The 16,850-nt window shown below is 46.6% G+C and overlaps 1 protein-coding gene across 29 annotated transcripts in view; it reads left to right on the top strand.

Moving 5' to 3' along the window:
- Positions 1-16,850, top strand: part of LOC110531782 (nuclear factor 1 B-type) — a 94,426-nt gene that overhangs the window by 69,924 nt on the left and 7,652 nt on the right. For 8 of the 29 annotated variants that reach the window (XM_036987632.2, XM_036987634.2, XM_090183874.1 and 5 more), the window contains 3 exons: positions 333-474; positions 639-721; positions 6,423-6,511. In XM_036987632.2, coding sequence (XP_036843527.1) covers positions 333-474; positions 639-721; positions 6,423-6,511 — 314 coding nt within the window. The remainder of the gene's footprint in view (positions 1-332; positions 475-638; positions 722-6,422; positions 6,512-16,850) is intronic. The other 21 variants (XM_036987637.2, XM_090183876.1, XM_090183885.1 and 18 more) reach the window with 3 other exon arrangements.

Genomic DNA, 16,850 nt, shown 5'->3' with positions numbered 1-16,850 from the left:
ACTATCAGCCCCCTTTCTCTCTCTCTCTCTGTCTCTCTGTCTCTCTCTCTCTCTCTCTCTCTCTCTCTCTCTCTCTCTCTCTCTCTCTCTCTCTCTGTGTGTCAAGTGAGGGCGACATTTTCCCACACAAAACAGCACTAAACTGACTGTGCAAACAATACTGTAAAACACACTTTACTGTTGTTTCTTTTCTTTAACGATTCCAAGTAATTTCAATGAAATTGACGTCTGTGCCCAGTGGGATTTGTCAAGTGGCCACAGTTTAAATAGTAGAGGATTTGTCACTAACTGCCCCCTCTATTTTGTTTCCCTGTCTTTGCCCCCCCTCCCAGCCTAACAGCAGTGGCCAGGTGGGGAAGGTTCCAGGCCACTTCACCCCAGTCCTGGCCCCCTCTCCGCACCATGGCACAGTGCGACCCGTCTCTCTCTCCATGCCCGACACCAAGCCCATCACATCAGAAGGTGAGTACAACGGTGAGCTCCCTTTCCTTCTCTCTTCCTGGCACTGCAAAACCCTTCTGTGCCCCATTACTGTAGTAGTTTCCATTTTGCGCACTTTATAAAGAATCGATCAATGTAATATTTTCTCATTGTGTCTCTGTGTCTCTCTGTCTGTGTTTGTGTGTTTGCTCCTCCAGGATACTCAGCACCGGGCACCCCCACAGCCAATCGTTTTGTAGGACTGAGCCCTAGAGATCCGGCCTTCCTTCACCAGCAACAGGTGAGAAACATTACCACTACTCTTCTTTCACATCCTCTCCTCCCCTCTTCCTTCCCTTCCTTCCTCTCAGCCTCTCCAGAAGGGATCTGAGACCACGGAGATATTTCATTCTATCTGAGAGTGAGACCTTATTGTCGGTTCTCGCACAGATGCACGCGGAGTCTGAGAAGTGAAACGATCACAGAAATGAACTGTTTCTCAAAATGCTCGCTCCAGTAAGTGACAGTAAATGCACTGTAATGGTATAGTTGAAGACATTTACTCCCCTACGTATCTATTTGGACAGTGAAGCTAAAACTAATTTGGCACAATACTCCAGCGTTTTGGATTTGAGATCAATTGTTTCATATAAGGCGGTAGTACAGAATGTCACCTTTTATTTGAGGGTATTTTCATACATATCTGTTTTCCCTTATCTGATTTATTAGTGGCAACATACTTCGGAACAGCCAAAACAAACTACAAATGCATCCAACAGTCACAAACTTCATGTAGTCGTAGCGTGCAAGGAATATGGGACCAAATACAACATTTTTGACGACTTCAATAAAAATAAATGAATTTGTTCAAAAATACTTAGGGACATTCTGTACTGTCACCTCACATAAAACATTTGATCCCAAATGCAAATGCTGGAGTATCGAGACACATTGAAATGTTTTAGCTTCCCTGTCCTAATGGAGTGCTTTCAGAAAGCATTCACACCCCTGGACCTTTTCCACATGTTGTTGTGTTATAGCCTGCATTTAAAATGGATTCAACTGTGATGTTGTGTCCCTGTCCTACACACAATACCCTACAATGTCAATGGAATTATGTTCTTAGAAGTGTTTAGATATTAATAACAAATTAAAAGGTGAACTGTGAATAAGTATTCAACCCCTTTGTCGTGGCAAGCCTAAATAAGTCAAAATGTGCTTAATAAGTCACATAATAAGTTGCATGGACTCTGCGTGCAATAATAGTGTTTATCATGATTTGTGAATGACTACCACATCTCTGTACCCCCAAACATACAATTATCTGTTAGTTCCGACAGTGAATTTCAAACACAGATTCAACCACAAAGACCAGGAAGGTTTTCCAATGCCTCACAAAGAAGGGCACCTATTGGTAGGTGGGGGGCAGGTCTTGAATATCCCATTGAGCATGGTGAAGTTATTCATTTGGATTGTGTATCAATACACCCACTAGCTGGAGAGGCAGGAAACCCTTCAGGGATTTCACCAAGAGGCCAACAGAGACTTTAAAACAGTTTCAGAGTTTAATGGCTGTGATAGGAAACTGAACATGGATCAATATGTTTTATTTATTTAACTAGGCAGAACAAATTCTTCTTTTCAGTGATGGCCTAGGAACAGTGGGTTAACTGCCTTGTTCAGGGGCAGAACGACAGATTTTTACCTTGTCAGCCTGGGCAAGTTGTCAGCTCATGCATCATGTTTGCAATAAGGCACTAAAGTAAAACTGCAAAAAAGGTGACAAAGAAATTCACTTTATGTTCTGAATACAAAGCGTTATATTGGGGCAAATTCAACACAACACATCACTGATTACCACTGTTCATATTTTCAAGCATGGTGGTGGCTGCATCATGTTATGGGTATGCTTGTCATCAGCAAGGACGAGGGATTATTTTAGGATAAAAAGAAACAGAATAGAAAAGAAAAAGAAACTAATCTTAGAAAACCTTGTTCGGTCTGCCTTCCAACAGACACTGGGAGACAAGTTCACCTTTCAGCAGGAAAATAACCTAAAACACAAGGCCAAATATGCACTGGAGTTGCTTACCAAGACGACATTTGAATGTTCTTGAGTGGCCTACAGTAGTTATAGTTTGGGCTTAAATTGACTTGAAAATCTATAGCAAGACTTGAAAATGTCTATCTAGCAATGATCAACAACCGACTTGACAGAGGCTTTAAGAATTGTTAAAAGAATAATGTGCAAATATTGTACAATCCAGGTGTGCAAAATTCTTAGACTCACCTAGAAAGACAGCTGTAATTTCTGCCAGAGGGGATTCTAACGTGTATTGACTCAGGGGTGTGAATACTTACGTAAATAAGATATTTCTGTATTTCATTTTCAATAAATGTTCAAATATTTGTAAAAACATGTTTTCACTTTGTCAATACCGGGTATTGTGTGTAGACGAGTGAGCAGAAATGATCAAATGTAATTAATTTAGAATTCAGGCTGTAACACAACAAAATGTGGAATAAGTCAAGGGGTATGAATACTTTCTGAAGGCACTGTAAATACGTAGGGGAGTGTTTGGGCACCTTTTTTTTTAACCATTCCACATACTGTATATAATTCATATTTAGAAATATCTTTTTACCTAATTATTTTCGGTATGGGGCAGGAAGTAAATAGAAGTACAGTAATATGATGAGGGTGTAATGTGCTCTACAGTTTTCTACAAATATTTTGCTGTATGCCAATAAGGCATCACAGGCATAAATAAAAGAGACCAGCATTCCCTTAAATGCAATTTGTTTAGCTTCATTCCGTAGTCCATTGAAGAACAACATAACGGTTTCAAAAGCAAGTACAAAAGTAAGAATGTGCACACAAAGACAGACAAATATGTCAATTACTCCTCCGTCGTGGTTCAGTACCTATTCAAAAATGTGTGCTGTTCTGCTGTTCTGAAAGCCACAATATTCAGCCTGAGACACGTGAACAGACAGTGTACGATACAGGCCAGGGCCAGACTGTTTGGTGTTGTTGGCGTCGAGCGGTCGTCCCGGCGGCCAGACCAGGCAGATGTGGCCGCTGAATTGTGTGTGAGGTTAGGAGCATTGTGGTTGGCGAGGGTGGAAAAATGAGGCTTGGAGCGCTAGCCCCTCCTCATGAACCCCCCCCCCCCCCCCCCCCCACACACACACACACAGACACACACACTCACACACGCTGGTCTGAGGCCAAGTGTTTTCAACCATGCTTCATTTAATGCATCTGCACGCAGCTACATAATAATCAGTGGTTTTTCTTCTACTCTGTTCCTGTTGAGCGTAATGACAAAGCCCGGCCTGTATTTCCCTGCAGCTTGGTAGAGCAGGCAGAAAATGTGCTGTTTTGTTAACGATGCTATGCTTTTCTGTAGCTGGGAGGACTCTTTTGGACAGTGTGTGTGTCCATGCGTGTGTGGAGTTTATGTGCCACATTTTTTAGTAGCCTTGCTGCTTCTGTCAGTGAACTCACTAAACAGCAGCTGAACCCAATCCTGTCTCATCGGCCTCATCGGCCTAAATAAGACCCCTTTTTTTATTTGATAGATTTCTTTCATTTATTTAACATGTATTTAACCAGGTAGGTTAATTAAGAACAATAGTTTGTAATATTCTATTTTTAGTATAGTTTACATAGTATTCTTTACCCTAACACGGCCACTGAATACTGAATGAACAGAAATAGACCTGGAGGAAATACAATGCAATAGCCATTCATCATGCTAATCTTATATTAGTCAGGCTTTGTGTGTGTGTGTGTTCTGTGGTTCAGGATGATTTAAAACGACGAAGCTAGGTCTTTTAACCTGTGGTCTATGACACTGGGCCACTGTTCCCCGTGGAGTAAACAATGTCATAGATACTCTCCCTTTGTTGTTATTGTCAGTCACCCCGGCTCTGGGTAATTATTTGGTGGAGTTATGAGATGCATTGACACTTTTCTCCGGTGTGTTTTAAGGCAGACCTTTGTTCTGAGGCTGGTTGGGTGGAGAGAGGAGACGTACGAGGTGGATTAGTTTCACCGACTGAAGGTGTCGTGTTTCCGATGCGGTCACAGGCGATATTCCAGAGATAAAGTGTAGTCAGAAACCCCAATGTCCCCAGGGCCTATTCTACAACCCCCCCCAAAACACACACCTTCCACACCCCTCCTCCTTCCAAACAACAATTCCTTAGTGGAAAATCGGTGAGGAGAAAGAAGAAGAAGAAAAACCCTCTGATTCATGTCTTCTCCTTGGTTAACCCTTAAAGGGACTGTTCCTCCGCCATGGGCTCCAGAGGGAACGTTCGGTGATCAGATGACATTTGGTATTATCTAAGGCAGCCTGCTAATCCCCATTCTGCCTGCATCTGTTTTGCTAACGTTCCCCTAACGTTCCCCGGCGACGTCTTCCCTGTCCCTCTTACCCCTGCCGCTGTGATCTGGCAGTGCCGGCAGACAGATGGCGAGCCCCCCTAGAGGAGTGCTGGCAGGCCTGGCACAGAGCGTGTGGAGGAGGAGGAGTGGGTGGGGGTGGGGGGGGTTTGGTAGAGCGTCTGGACAGCCAGTGCGTTCTCTATGCTCAAAGCTTTGTCAGAGCAGAGCAGCAGACTGCTGGGTAGTGTAGAGGAAGTGTTGGTGTGCTGTGTGGTGTGTACAGCATCCTGGTCTCTGTTACTAGTAGAAGGATAAGGCTGGAGACTTAACCATTCACTGCTGGTAGTAGAGCCTTGGTGTTGGAAGAATTAGTCTATATGATTTTTAAGAGATTGAGTGACGGCCTCTGTTCATATCCTCCTTTGTGTGTGTGTGTGTGTGCGTACGTTTTTTTTTTTAGTTTGTTTTTACCATTGGCTAGTTAATTCGGCAGATGCTTCCACATTTTCGATACGCACAAGATAAACACAAGAACTAGAGGAAATCAGTCGTTCACCTCCAGATGTAGTGCAGCAGTGGAAAACCGTTCAGCGCGGCTGTGTGTACAGGTGGCTAATGTTATCGACCATCCCTAAGTGGGTTTTGAATATTCAGTGTGTGAGGATATACTGTATGATTAAACCATCTTAAGAGCTCTTCAGTTTGCCACAGCGGCGGGGAGATTGCTCACGAGGCACTTTTTCACAATGCATTACCAAACGGATGTGTTGATTGTGTTGACTAAAGGTGCAAGGTTAGCTGGGTATTGGCTGAGATGGCTCTCCACTGGATCGTGGATACGTGCGTGTGAATAATGCATGGGATAGGAGAATGTGGGATTCATGTGTGGTGGTTTTGTGTAAGTTTACATTAAGGTGTGTGTGTGTGTGTGTATTATTTTTGTAGAACAGTAGAGACAAGCCAGCAGCCCTTATCTTACCTTCTACAATCTCATCAACCTACCTGAGTTTCACCATAATACTGCTACTTCCATATGGCGATAGTTACACTAGAATATGTCTGCTATAAAAGACAGAATAGGCCTCAATGAGGCTTTATGCAGAGCAGCAATGGATAGCACATAGTAGCCAGTAACAACACGCATGCAACCTGTGGAATGCATGGCCCCATAGGCTAACCATAGGGCACTACTGCCTTACACAGTAGCTGAATGACTGCCATTTTGACATGACTCACATCCTGTAAACTAACCCCTTCTTTGCTTCCAGGTCAGATTAGAAACGTAGTACTTATTGTGACGGAATTCTCCCATGCTCTTTCCCTATATTCTAACTGTAGAACGATGATCTAATGTTACTGAATGATAATGACTGTCGTATCATATGTGTTTATGTTTAGGTACAACCAGATCTGTCATAGTTTGGGCGCAGGCCTATTTTGGGCGTAGGCCAGTTTGCTCTAAGTTCTCTGCTTTAGGCTTTGTTTGCATGCATGACTTTGTTTCCCTAGTCACATTGTATAGTAACTTTGTGTAAGTGATGTCAAAGTGAGTTGTGAGAGTTTGTGCTACTGGCTCCGTGTCTGACTGCCAGGTTTTAATTGACAGCTGAGGATATGTGACTGGACCATGAATCAAAACAGCAGGCATTATGGCCCCAGTGGCACTGAGGATACTTTGGGGATTGCTTGGCAAAGGTAACGTTTCCATTATTTCAAACAATCTCTCTATCACTTGTCTGCAAACTGTCTGATGAAGCACGCACGCACGCGCACATACACACACACACACACACACACACAATATATATATACCGTGTAAGTATTACCAAGTTCATTCATACCTTGATTAAAATCTACCCTTTCAGATGTTCAGACAAAGGGTTCAACCCTCACCTTTCTGCATTCCCTTCATTGCTGCCACCACAACATACCCATAAAGAATGTGCACAATCTGTTGAACATCACTCACTATCCCAGTCGGCTCTAACCCTCCGCTCATTTGTTGTAGATACAGTGTAGTCATTATGATCATTCATAGACTGCCAGAGGAATGTCAACCAAGCAATAACAGTGCCAAATAAGACCTTCAAGGTATTTGGAGTGTGTTAGGTCCTTGATACGGTAGGATTAACATGACCTGTTCACTTGTGTGTGTTACTGGACATTATCAAGGGGTATTCTGCTATCGTCTAGCATGCCTGTGTATACTACACTCTGTGACAGGGTGCTGCAGACTTTTTTTTTTATTTGTCTGACTGGGTCTTAGATTTATGGGAAATTATTTCTCCGTCCACAGAATAGCAGGTCACAAATGGTTAACCAGTGATCCCTGTCTTTCTTTCTTTCTTTCTTTCTGTCTTTATCTTTCTTTCTCTCTCTCCCCAACGCAACACATATTTATCTTTCATTTTTGCTCCGAGCCTTAGAAAGTCCTTGGGTTGGATGGGCTTGTGTGTCACGGAAAGTTAAGCACACATAAAACATCTGTTGGAGGCCTCGGCGGTGTGACAGCTCACATAAATAGTATATCTGCATCCTAAATGGCACCCTCTTCTCTATGTAGTGCACTACCTTTGACCAGGGCCCATAGCGGAGTAACTTATTTGTTTGGTTGTACTTGTGTCTCAAACTGCTTTTAGGAGACAGTTAGCCCTTCTCTTCCACCTCCACGTGTGTCCAGCTCTCCGGCTTTGTCCTCGATCCCCACTCCTCTTCCTACTTAAAGAGACACGTACCTCTCTCGTTTTCTCTCTCTCGTTTTCTCTCTCTCGTTCTCTCGTTCTATCGTTCTCTCTCTCTCTCCCCCTCTCTCTCGTTCTCTCTCCCCCTCTCTCTCCCCCCTCTCTCTCTTTCTCTCTCTCTCTCTCTCTCATTTTCTCTCTCTCCCCCTCTCTCTCGTTTTCTCAATCTCTCCCCCTCTCTCGCCCCCTCTCTCTCGTTCTCTCTCTCTCGTTCTCTCTCTCTCCCTCTCTCTCTCTCTCTCTCTCTCGATCTCGTTCTCTCTCTCTCTCTCCCCCTCTCTCTCGTTCTCTCTCTCTCCCCTCTCTCTCGTTCTCTCTCTCGCCCCCCTCTCGCTCTCTCTCCCTCCCGTTTTCTCTCTCTCTCTCCCTCTCCCTCTCATTTTCTCTCTCTCTCCCCCTCTCTATCTTTCTCTCTCTCTCTCCCCTCTCTCTCGTTCTCTCTCTCTCTCTCCCCCTCTCTCTCTCTCGTTTTCTCTCTCTCTCCCCCTCTCTCTCCCCCTCTCTATCGTTCTCTCTCTCTCTCCCCCTCTCTCTCGTTCTCTCTCTCGTTCTCTCTCTCTCTCCCCCTCTCTCTCCCCCCTCTCTCTCTCTCTCTCTCTCTCTCCTCTCTCTCTCTCTCTCTCTCTCTCTCTCTCTCTCTCGTTTTCTCTCTCTCTCCCCGTCTCTCTGTTTTCTCAATCTCTCCCCCTCTCTCGCCCCTCTCTCTCGTTCTCTCTCTCTCGTTCTCTCTCTCTCTCTCTCTCTCTCTCTCTCTCTCTCTCTCTCTCTCCCCCTCTCTCTCGTTCTCTCTCTCCCCTCTCTCTTCTCTCTCTCCCCCTCTCTCTCTCCCTCCGTTTTCTCTCTCTCTCTCTCTCCCTCTCCCTCTCATTTTCTCTCTCTCTCCCCCTCTATATTTCTCTCTCTCTCTCCCCTCTCTCTCGTTCTCTCTCTCTCTCTCCCCCTCTCTCTCTCTCGTTCTCTCCCTCTCTCCCCCTCTCTCTCTCTCTCCCCCCTCTCTCTCATTCTCTCTCTCTCTCCCCCTCCCTCTCTCCCCCTCTCTCCCTCCCGCTCTCTCTCTCCCCCTCTCTCTCTCTCGTTTTCTCTCTCACTACCCCTCTCTCTCCCCCTCTCTATCGTTCTCTCTATCTCTCCCCCTCTCTCTCCCCCCTCTCTCTCTTTCTCTCTCTCTCTCTCTCTCTCTCTCTCGTTTTCTCTCTCTCCCCCTCTCTCTCGTTTTCTCAATCTATCCCCCTCTCTCGCCCCCTCTCTCTCGTTCTCTCTCTCTCGTTCTCTCTCTCTCTCTCCCCCTCTCTCTCGTTCTCTCTCTCTCCCCCTCTCTCTCGTTCTCTCTCCCCCCTCTCTCTCTCTCCCTCCTGTTTTCTCTCTCTCTCTCTCTCCCTCTCACCCTCATTTTCTCTCTCTCTCCCCCTCTCTATCTTTCTCTCTCTCTCTCCCCTCTCTCTCTCTCTCTCATTCTCTCCCTCTCTCCCCCCTCTCTCTCTCTCCCCCTCTCTCTCTCTCTCTCCCTCCCCCTCCTTTTCCCTCTCTCTCTCTCTCTCTCTCTCTTCTCTCTCTCTCTCTCTCTCTCTCTCTCTCTCTCTCTCTCTCTAGTTCCCTCCCTCTCATTTTCTCTCCCCCTCCTTCCCTCCCTCCCTCCCTCCCTCCCTCACTCTCTCTCTCTCTCTCTCTCCCTCCCTCTAGTTCCCTCCCTCCCTCTCTTTTCTCTCACCCTCCCTCCCTCCCTCTCTCTCTCTCTCTCTCTCTCTCTCTCTCTCTCTCTCTCTCTCTCTCTCTCCTTGGAAAACGTGTTAACTTCAATTTAAACAGGGCTGTGTCTACCAGAGAATGTGTGCGTGTGTGCTCTTAAAGCCTCCTTCCGGCCTACTCTGCCCTCTGTGAGGTTACAGTTTTTTTTTGAGAGCCCCTTCTCTAGGCCTCCTAATAGACCAGTAAGAGGTAAGAGGAATATGTGCCCGAGCTGCATGGAGGCCTCTCTCTCTCTCTCTTTCTCTTGCTGCTCTCTCTCGCTGCTCAGACAAGACTAACAGAGGCTCGACTCCTGATCGTACAGTATATAGGTTCGATGAGAGCTGCAGGGAAAGAATGACAGATTTCTTGACATACATGATTGATTGATTCACGAGCACCGTCAGGATACCAGAATTCAGATTCATTGCCGTATACATTTGCAGTGAAGTGTGGTTCCAAAACGGTTCCATCATGTATGTAAGAGAGCTCATAAAATCATCAGTATTGCCTCTTGAAAGATAAAGACCGCAAGAGAGAATAGCTCAGGTTTATTGTCTTCTGTTGATTTTTCCAGAAACTAAAGCATAACGAGCTGGGTGAGCTTCAGTGTCTGTCCGACAGAAACAGAATTCAAATGTTCCCGAAGAGTGCCAGGATAGATTGCTAACTGGATCTGTAGAACACTTTAGTTGACAATAGGGCACTTGGCACTATATTGACCCTGACATGAAAGTTCATGTCACCTGCAACATTTACTTACACCTCAGACTGAGAGATGTCTTGGTCATCTGAATCTCGGGGGGTAGATGAGGTATTCCGTATTCTTCTCAGCAAAGTATTGACAGTCTAAATAATCTGGTGCACCCCCCCCCCCCCCCCCCCCCCCACCCCTCGTGGACAATTGAGACTTTGCATTGATTTTCTGTTTCTGTCTGTCTGAACCTAATGCATTCACTGCTCCTTCGCACTAGCAATCTCAGAGAAAGAGGACGTATGCCATAATTTCCCTAGCGAAGGTTTGTTCATTGGATTGAGAATCTGAATGCACTGTTTTTTTAAGTGGCATTGTATTCAGATTACATGTGTTTTGTATTGTCTTGCTCTCACTTCTGCGTCTTATATAGTCCCTCACGCTAGGACCCAAAATAAAACACTCCCACACTTGCATGATGCCGTTCGGGCAGGAAATGGGTCAGCAATCCATTAAGATGCCATTAGATAATCTAATTCCGATGGCTTAATCCTTAAATGAAGCCCACTGGACACTGGAGCTCCGCTTGTGTGGAGGAGAATTAGTGTGATTTGGGGCTGTGGAGCTCTTAAGATAGGGCTTAAGGAGTCCATGGGTAAAGGTAGGGGGCGACCATGAGGAAAGTTGTTTTTCTCATTAGTGATTGTGTGAAGCCACGTGCAGACCTGTGTTGGGGAAGGGAACTTGGGCTTAATGAATAACATCCCCCAACTCAAACATAGACGTCATCTTTTTAGTACAGAAAGAGTCATTTGGAGAAATAGAATAGTAATATGGGTTGACTAAAGAGATCCTGTGATTCTATATGTAATTGTATGGGATTGACAGTGTGATGGACTGTATAGTACCTTTTCATGTGTCTACTCTGTCTTCACCTGAGAAGGCCTTTAGAGTTGGACACGGAGGGGGAGAGAAAGAGAGGGGGTGTGTGTGTGTGCTAGGGAGAGAGGAGGGAAGAAGAGAATGCTGCAGGGAACTAGCCTGCTCTGAGCTTTCTTTGTTCAGCAAGGTAGGAAAAAACGTAATCTCTCATTTCCTGTCAGATGATTTTTTTGGCAGGAGAGAAAGAGAGTGAGGGGGAGAAAGAGAGAGTTAGAGGCAGAGAGAAAGAGTGAGTTAGAGACAGAGAGAGAGAGTGAGTTAGAGACAGAGAGAGAGAGTTAGAGACAGAGAGAGTGAGTTAGAGGCAGAGAGAGAGAGTGAGTTAGAGACAGAGAGAGAGGGTGAGTTAGAGACAGAGAGAGAGGGTGAGTTAGAGACAGAGAGAGAGTGAGTTAGAGACAGAGAGAGTGAGTTAGAGGCAGAGAGAGTGAGTTAGAGACAGAGAGAGTGAGTTAGAGGCAGAGAGTGAGTTAGAGGCATAGAGTGAGTCAGAGGCAGAGAGTGAGTCAGAGGCAGAGAGTGAGTCAGAGTGAGAGTGAGTTAGAGACAGAGAGAGAGGGTGAGTTAGAGACAGAGAGAGAGTGAGTTAGAGGCAGAGAGTGAGTTAGAGACAGAGAGTGAGTTAGAGGCAGAGAGTGAGTCAGAGGCAGAGAGTGAGTCAGAGGCAGAGAGTGAGTCAGAGGCAGAGAGTGAGTCAGAGGCAAAGAGAGAGAGAGTTAGAGGCAAAAAGAGAGCGAGAATGAGAGCGTTAGCGGCAAAGAGCGAGAGAGAGAGAGAGTTAGAGGCAAAGAGCGAGAGAGAGTGAGAGAGTTAGAGGCTAAGAGAGAGAGAGAGAGAGTTATATGCAAAGAGCGAGAGTTAGAGTTAGAGAGGGAGAGTTAGAGGCAAAGAGAGGGAGAGAGTGAGAGTTAGCGGCAAAAGAGGGAGCGAGTGAGAGAGTTAGAGGTGAAGAGAGAGAGAGAGTTGGAGGTGAAGAGAGAGAGGCAAAGAGAGAGAGGGAGTTAGAGGCAGAGAGTGAGGCAGAGGCAAAGAGAGAGAGTGGCAGAGAGAGACAGTGGCTGAGAGAGTGAGAGGCAGAGTGAGTGTTAGAGGCAAAGAGCGAGAGTTAGAGTTAGAGGCAAAGATCCAGAGAGAGTGAGAGAGTTAGAGGAGACGAGAGTTTGAGGCAAAGAGAGAGAGTTAGAGACAAAGGGAGAGAGAGAGTTAGAAGCGAAGAGAGAGAGGTGAGAGAGTTAGTGGCAAAGAGAGAGAGAGTTAGCTGCAAAGAGAGACAGTGAGAGAGTTAGAGGCGACCAGAGTTAGAGGCAAAGAGAGAGAGTTAGAGGCGAAGAGAGAGAGAGAGTTTGAGGCAAAGAGAGGGAGAGAGTGAGAGTTAGCAGCAAAGAGAGAGAGAGAATGAGAGAGTTAGAGGCAAAGATAGAGAGAGAGAGTTGGAGGCAAAGAGAGTGAGAGAGAGTTGGAGGCAAAGAGAGTGAGAGAGTTTGAGGCAGAGAGAGCGAGTTAGAGGCAAAGAGAGAGAGAGCGAGTTAGAGGCAAAGAGTGGGAGTTAGAGGCAAAGAGTGGGAGTTAGAGGCAAATAGTGGGAGTTAGAGGCAAAGAGTGGGAGTTAGAGGCAAAGAGTGGGAGTTAGAGGCAAAGAGTGGGAGTTAGAGGCAAAGAGAGAGAGAGAGTTGGAGACAAAGAGAGAGAGAGAGTTGGAGGCAAAGAGAGAGAGAGACAGTTGGAGGCAAAGAGAGAGAGAGCGAGTTAAAGGCAAAGAGAGAGAGAGTTAGAGGCAAAGAGAGAGATAGCGAGTTAGAGGTAAAGAGAGAGAATTAGAGGCAAAGCGATAGAGAGTTAGAGGCAAAGAGATGGAGAGAGAGTTGGAGGCAAAGAGATGGAGAGACAGAGAGAGGGAGTTAGAGGCAAAGAGATGGAGAGACAGAGAGAGAGAGTTAGAGGCAAAGAGATGGAGAGACAGAGAGAGGGAGTTAGAGGCAAAGAGATGGAGAGAGAGTTGGAGGCAAAGAGATGGAGAGACAGAGAGAGCGAGTTAGAGGCAAAGAGATGGAGAGACAGAGAGAGGGAGTTAGAGGCAAAGAGATGGAGAGAGAGTTGGAGGCAAAGAGATGGAGAGACAGAGAGAGGGAGTTAGAGGCAAAGAGATGGAGAGACACAGAGAGAGAGAGTTAGAGGCAAAGAGATGGAGAGACAGAGGGCGTTAGAGGCAAAGAGATGGGGAGACAGAGAGAGGGAGTTAGAGGCAAAGAGATGGAGAGACAGAGAGAGAGTTAGAGGCAAAGAGATGGAGAGACAGAGAGAGGGAGTTAGAGGCAAAGAGATGGAGAGAGAGTTGGAGGCAAAGAGATGGAGAGACAGAGAGAGGGAGTTAGAGGCAAAGAGATGGAGAGACAGAGAGAGAGAGTTAGAGGCAAAGAGATGGAGACAGAGAGAGGGAGTTAGAGGCAAAGAGATGGAGAGACAGAGAGAGAGAGTTAGAGGCAAAGAGATGGAGAGAGAGTTGGAGGCAAAGAGATGGAGAGACAGAGAGAGAGAGTTAGAGGCAAAGAGATGGAGAGACAGAGAGAGGGAGTTAGAGGCAAAGAGATGGAGAGAGAGTTGGAGGCAAAGAGATGGAGAGACAGAGAGAGGGAGTTAGAGGCAAAGAGATGGAGAGACAGAGAGAGAGAGTTAGAGGCAAAGAGATGGAGACAGAGAGAGGGAGTTAGAGGCAAAGAGATGGAGAGACAGAGAGAGAGAGTTAGAGGCAAAGAGATGGAGAGACAGAGAGTGGGAGTTAGAGGCAAAGAGATGGAGAGAGAGTTGGAGGCAAAGAGATGGAGAGACAGAGAGAGGGAGTTAGAGGCAAAGAGATGGAGACAGAGAGAGGGAGTTAGAGGCAAAGAGATGGAGACAGAGAGAGAGAGTTAGAGGCAAAGAGATGGAGAGAGAGTTGGAGGCAAAGAGATGGAGAGACAGAGAGAGAGAGTTAGAGGCAAAGAGATGGAGAGACAGAGAGAGGGAGTTAGAGGCAAAGAGATGGAGAGACAGAGAGAGAGAGTTAGAGGCAAAGAGATGGAGACAGAGAGAGGGAGTTAGAGGCAAAGAGATGGAGACAGAGAGAGAGAGTTAGAGGCAAAGAGATGGAGAGAGAGTTGGAGGCAAAGAGATGGAGAGACAGAGAGAGAGAGTTAGAGGCAAAGAGATGGAGAGACAGAGAGAGGGAGTTAGAGGCAAAGAGATGGAGAGAGAGTTGGAGGCAAAGAGATGGAGAGACAGAGAGAGGGAGTTAGAGGCAAAGAGATGGAGAGACAGAGAGAGAGAGTTAGAGGCAAAGAGATGGAGACAGAGAGAGGGAGTTAGAGGCAAAGAGATGGAGAGACAGAGAGAGAGAGTTAGAGGCAAAGAGATGGAGAGACAGAGAGTGGGAGTTAGAGGCAAAGAGATGGAGAGAGAGTTGGAGGCAAAGAGATGGAGAGACAGAGAGATGGAGTTAGAGGCAAAGAGATGGAGAGACACAGAGAGAGAGAGTTAGAGGCAAAGAGATGGAGAGACAGAGAGAGGGAGTTAGAGGCAAAGAGATGGAGAGACAGAGAGAGAGAGTTAGAGGCAAAGAGATGGAGAGACAGAGAGAGGGAGTTAGAGGCAAAGAGATGGAGAGAGAGTTGGAGGCAAAGAGATGGAGAGACAGAGAGAGGGAGTTAGAGGCAAAGAGATGGAGAGACAGAGAGAGAGAGTTAGAGGCAAAGAGATGGAGACAGAGAGAGGGAGTTAGAGGCAAAGAGATGGAGACAGAGAGAGAGAGTTAGAGGCAAAGAGATGGAGAGAGAGTTGGAGGCAAAGAGATGGAGAGACAGAGAGAGAGAGTTAGAGGCAAAGAGATGGAGAGACAGAGAGAGGGAGTTAGAGGCAAAGAGATGGAGAGAGAGTTGGAGGCAAAGAGATGGAGAGACAGAGAGAGGGAGTTAGAGGCAAAGAGATGGAGAGACAGAGAGAGAGAGTTAGAGGCAAAGAGATGGAGACAGAGAGAGGGAGTTAGAGGCAAAGAGATGGAGAGACAGAGAGAGAGAGTTAGAGGCAAAGAGATGGAGAGAGAGTTGGAGGCAAAGAGATGGAGAGATAGAGAGAGAGAGTTAGAGGCAAAGAGATGGAGAGACAGAGAGTGGGAGTTAGAGGCAAAGAGATGGAGAGAGAGTTGGAGGCAAAGAGATGGAGAGACAGAGAGAGGGAGTTAGAGGCAAAGAGATGGAGAGACAGAGAGAGAGAGTTAGAGGCAAAGAGATGGAGAGACAGAGAGTGGGAGTTAGAGGCAAAGAGATGGAGAGAGAGTTGGAGGCAAAGAGATGGAGAGACAGAGAGAGGGAGTTAGAGGCAAAGAGATGGAGAGACAGAGAGAGAGAGTTAGAGGCAAAGAGATGGAGACAGAGAGAGGGAGTTAGAGGCAAAGAGATGGAGAGACAGAGAGAGAGAGTTAGAGGCAAAGAGATGGAGAGACAGAGAGTGGGAGTTAGAGGCAAAGAGATGGAGAGAGAGTTGGAGGCAAAGAGATGGAGAGACAGAGAGATGGAGTTAGAGGCAAAGAGATGGAGAGACACAGAGAGAGAGAGTTAGAGGCAAAGAGATGGAGAGACAGAGAGAGGGAGTTAGAGGCAAAGAGATGGAGAGACAGAGAGAGAGAGTTAGAGGCAAAGAGATGGAGAGACAGAGAGAGGGAGTTAGAGGCAAAGAGATGGAGAGAGAGTTGGAGGCAAAGAGATGGAGAGACAGAGAGAGGGAGTTAGAGGCAAAGAGATGGAGAGACAGAGAGAGAGAGTTAGAGGCAAAGAGATGGAGACAGAGAGAGGGAGTTAGAGGCAAAGAGATGGAGACAGAGAGAGAGAGTTAGAGGCAAAGAGATGGAGAGAGAGTTGGAGGCAAAGAGATGGAGAGACAGAGAGAGAGAGTTAGAGGCAAAGAGATGGAGAGACAGAGAGAGGGAGTTAGAGGCAAAGAGATGGAGAGAGAGTTGGAGGCAAAGAGATGGAGAGACAGAGAGAGGGAGTTAGAGGCAAAGAGATGGAGAGACAGAGAGAGAGAGTTAGAGGCAAAGAGATGGAGACAGAGAGAGGGAGTTAGAGGCAAAGAGATGGAGAGACAGAGAGAGAGAGTTAGAGGCAAAGAGATGGAGACAGAGAGAGGGAGTTAGAGGCAAAGAGATGGAGAGACAGAGAGAGAGAGTTAGAGGCAAAGAGATGGAGAGAGAGTTGGAGGCAAAGAGATGGAGAGACAGAGAGAGAGAGTTAGAGGCAAAGAGATGGAGAGACAGAGAGAGGGAGTTAGAGGCAAAGAGATGGAGAGAGAGTTGGAGGCAAAGAGATGGAGAGACAGAGAGAGGGAGTTAGAGGCAAAGAGATGGAGAGACAGAGAGAGAGAGTTAGAGGCAAAGAGATGGAGACAGAGAGAGGGAGTTAGAGGCAAAGAGATGGAGAGACAGAGAGAGAGAGTTAGAGGCAAAGAGATGGAGAGAGAGTTGGAGGCAAAGAGATGGAGAGACAGAGAGAGGGAGTTAGAGGCAAAGAGATGGAGAGACAGAGAGAGAGAGTTAGAGGCAAAGAGATGGAGAGACAGAGAGAGGGAGTTAGAGGCAAAGAGATGGAGAGAGAGAGAGGGAGTTAGAGGCAAAGAGATGGAGAGAGAGTTGGAGGCAAAGAGAGAGAGAGAGAGAGAGAGAGAGAGAGAGAGTTGGAGGCAAAGAGAGCGAGCGAGAGAGCGAGAGTTGGAGGCAAAGAGAGAGAGCGAGAGTTGGAGACAAAGACAGAGAGAGAGCGAGACTTGGAGTCAAAGAGAGAGAGAGCGAGAGGCAAAGAGAGCGAGGGAGAGAGCAAGAGTTAGAAGCAAAGAGAGTGAGCGAGAGAAATTAAGAGTGAGAATGATGAAGGGAAGGGGTCCAAAGAGAACGGAGTAAGGAGGAGGA

This window comes from Oncorhynchus mykiss, chromosome 9 (genome assembly GCF_057628025.1).
Source record: "Oncorhynchus mykiss isolate SJ-2025 chromosome 9, ASM5762802v1, whole genome shotgun sequence".
In the NCBI taxonomy this organism is placed as follows: Eukaryota; Metazoa; Chordata; class Actinopteri; order Salmoniformes; family Salmonidae; genus Oncorhynchus; species Oncorhynchus mykiss.
This window is presented reverse-complemented; position numbering and strand designations above follow the sequence as displayed.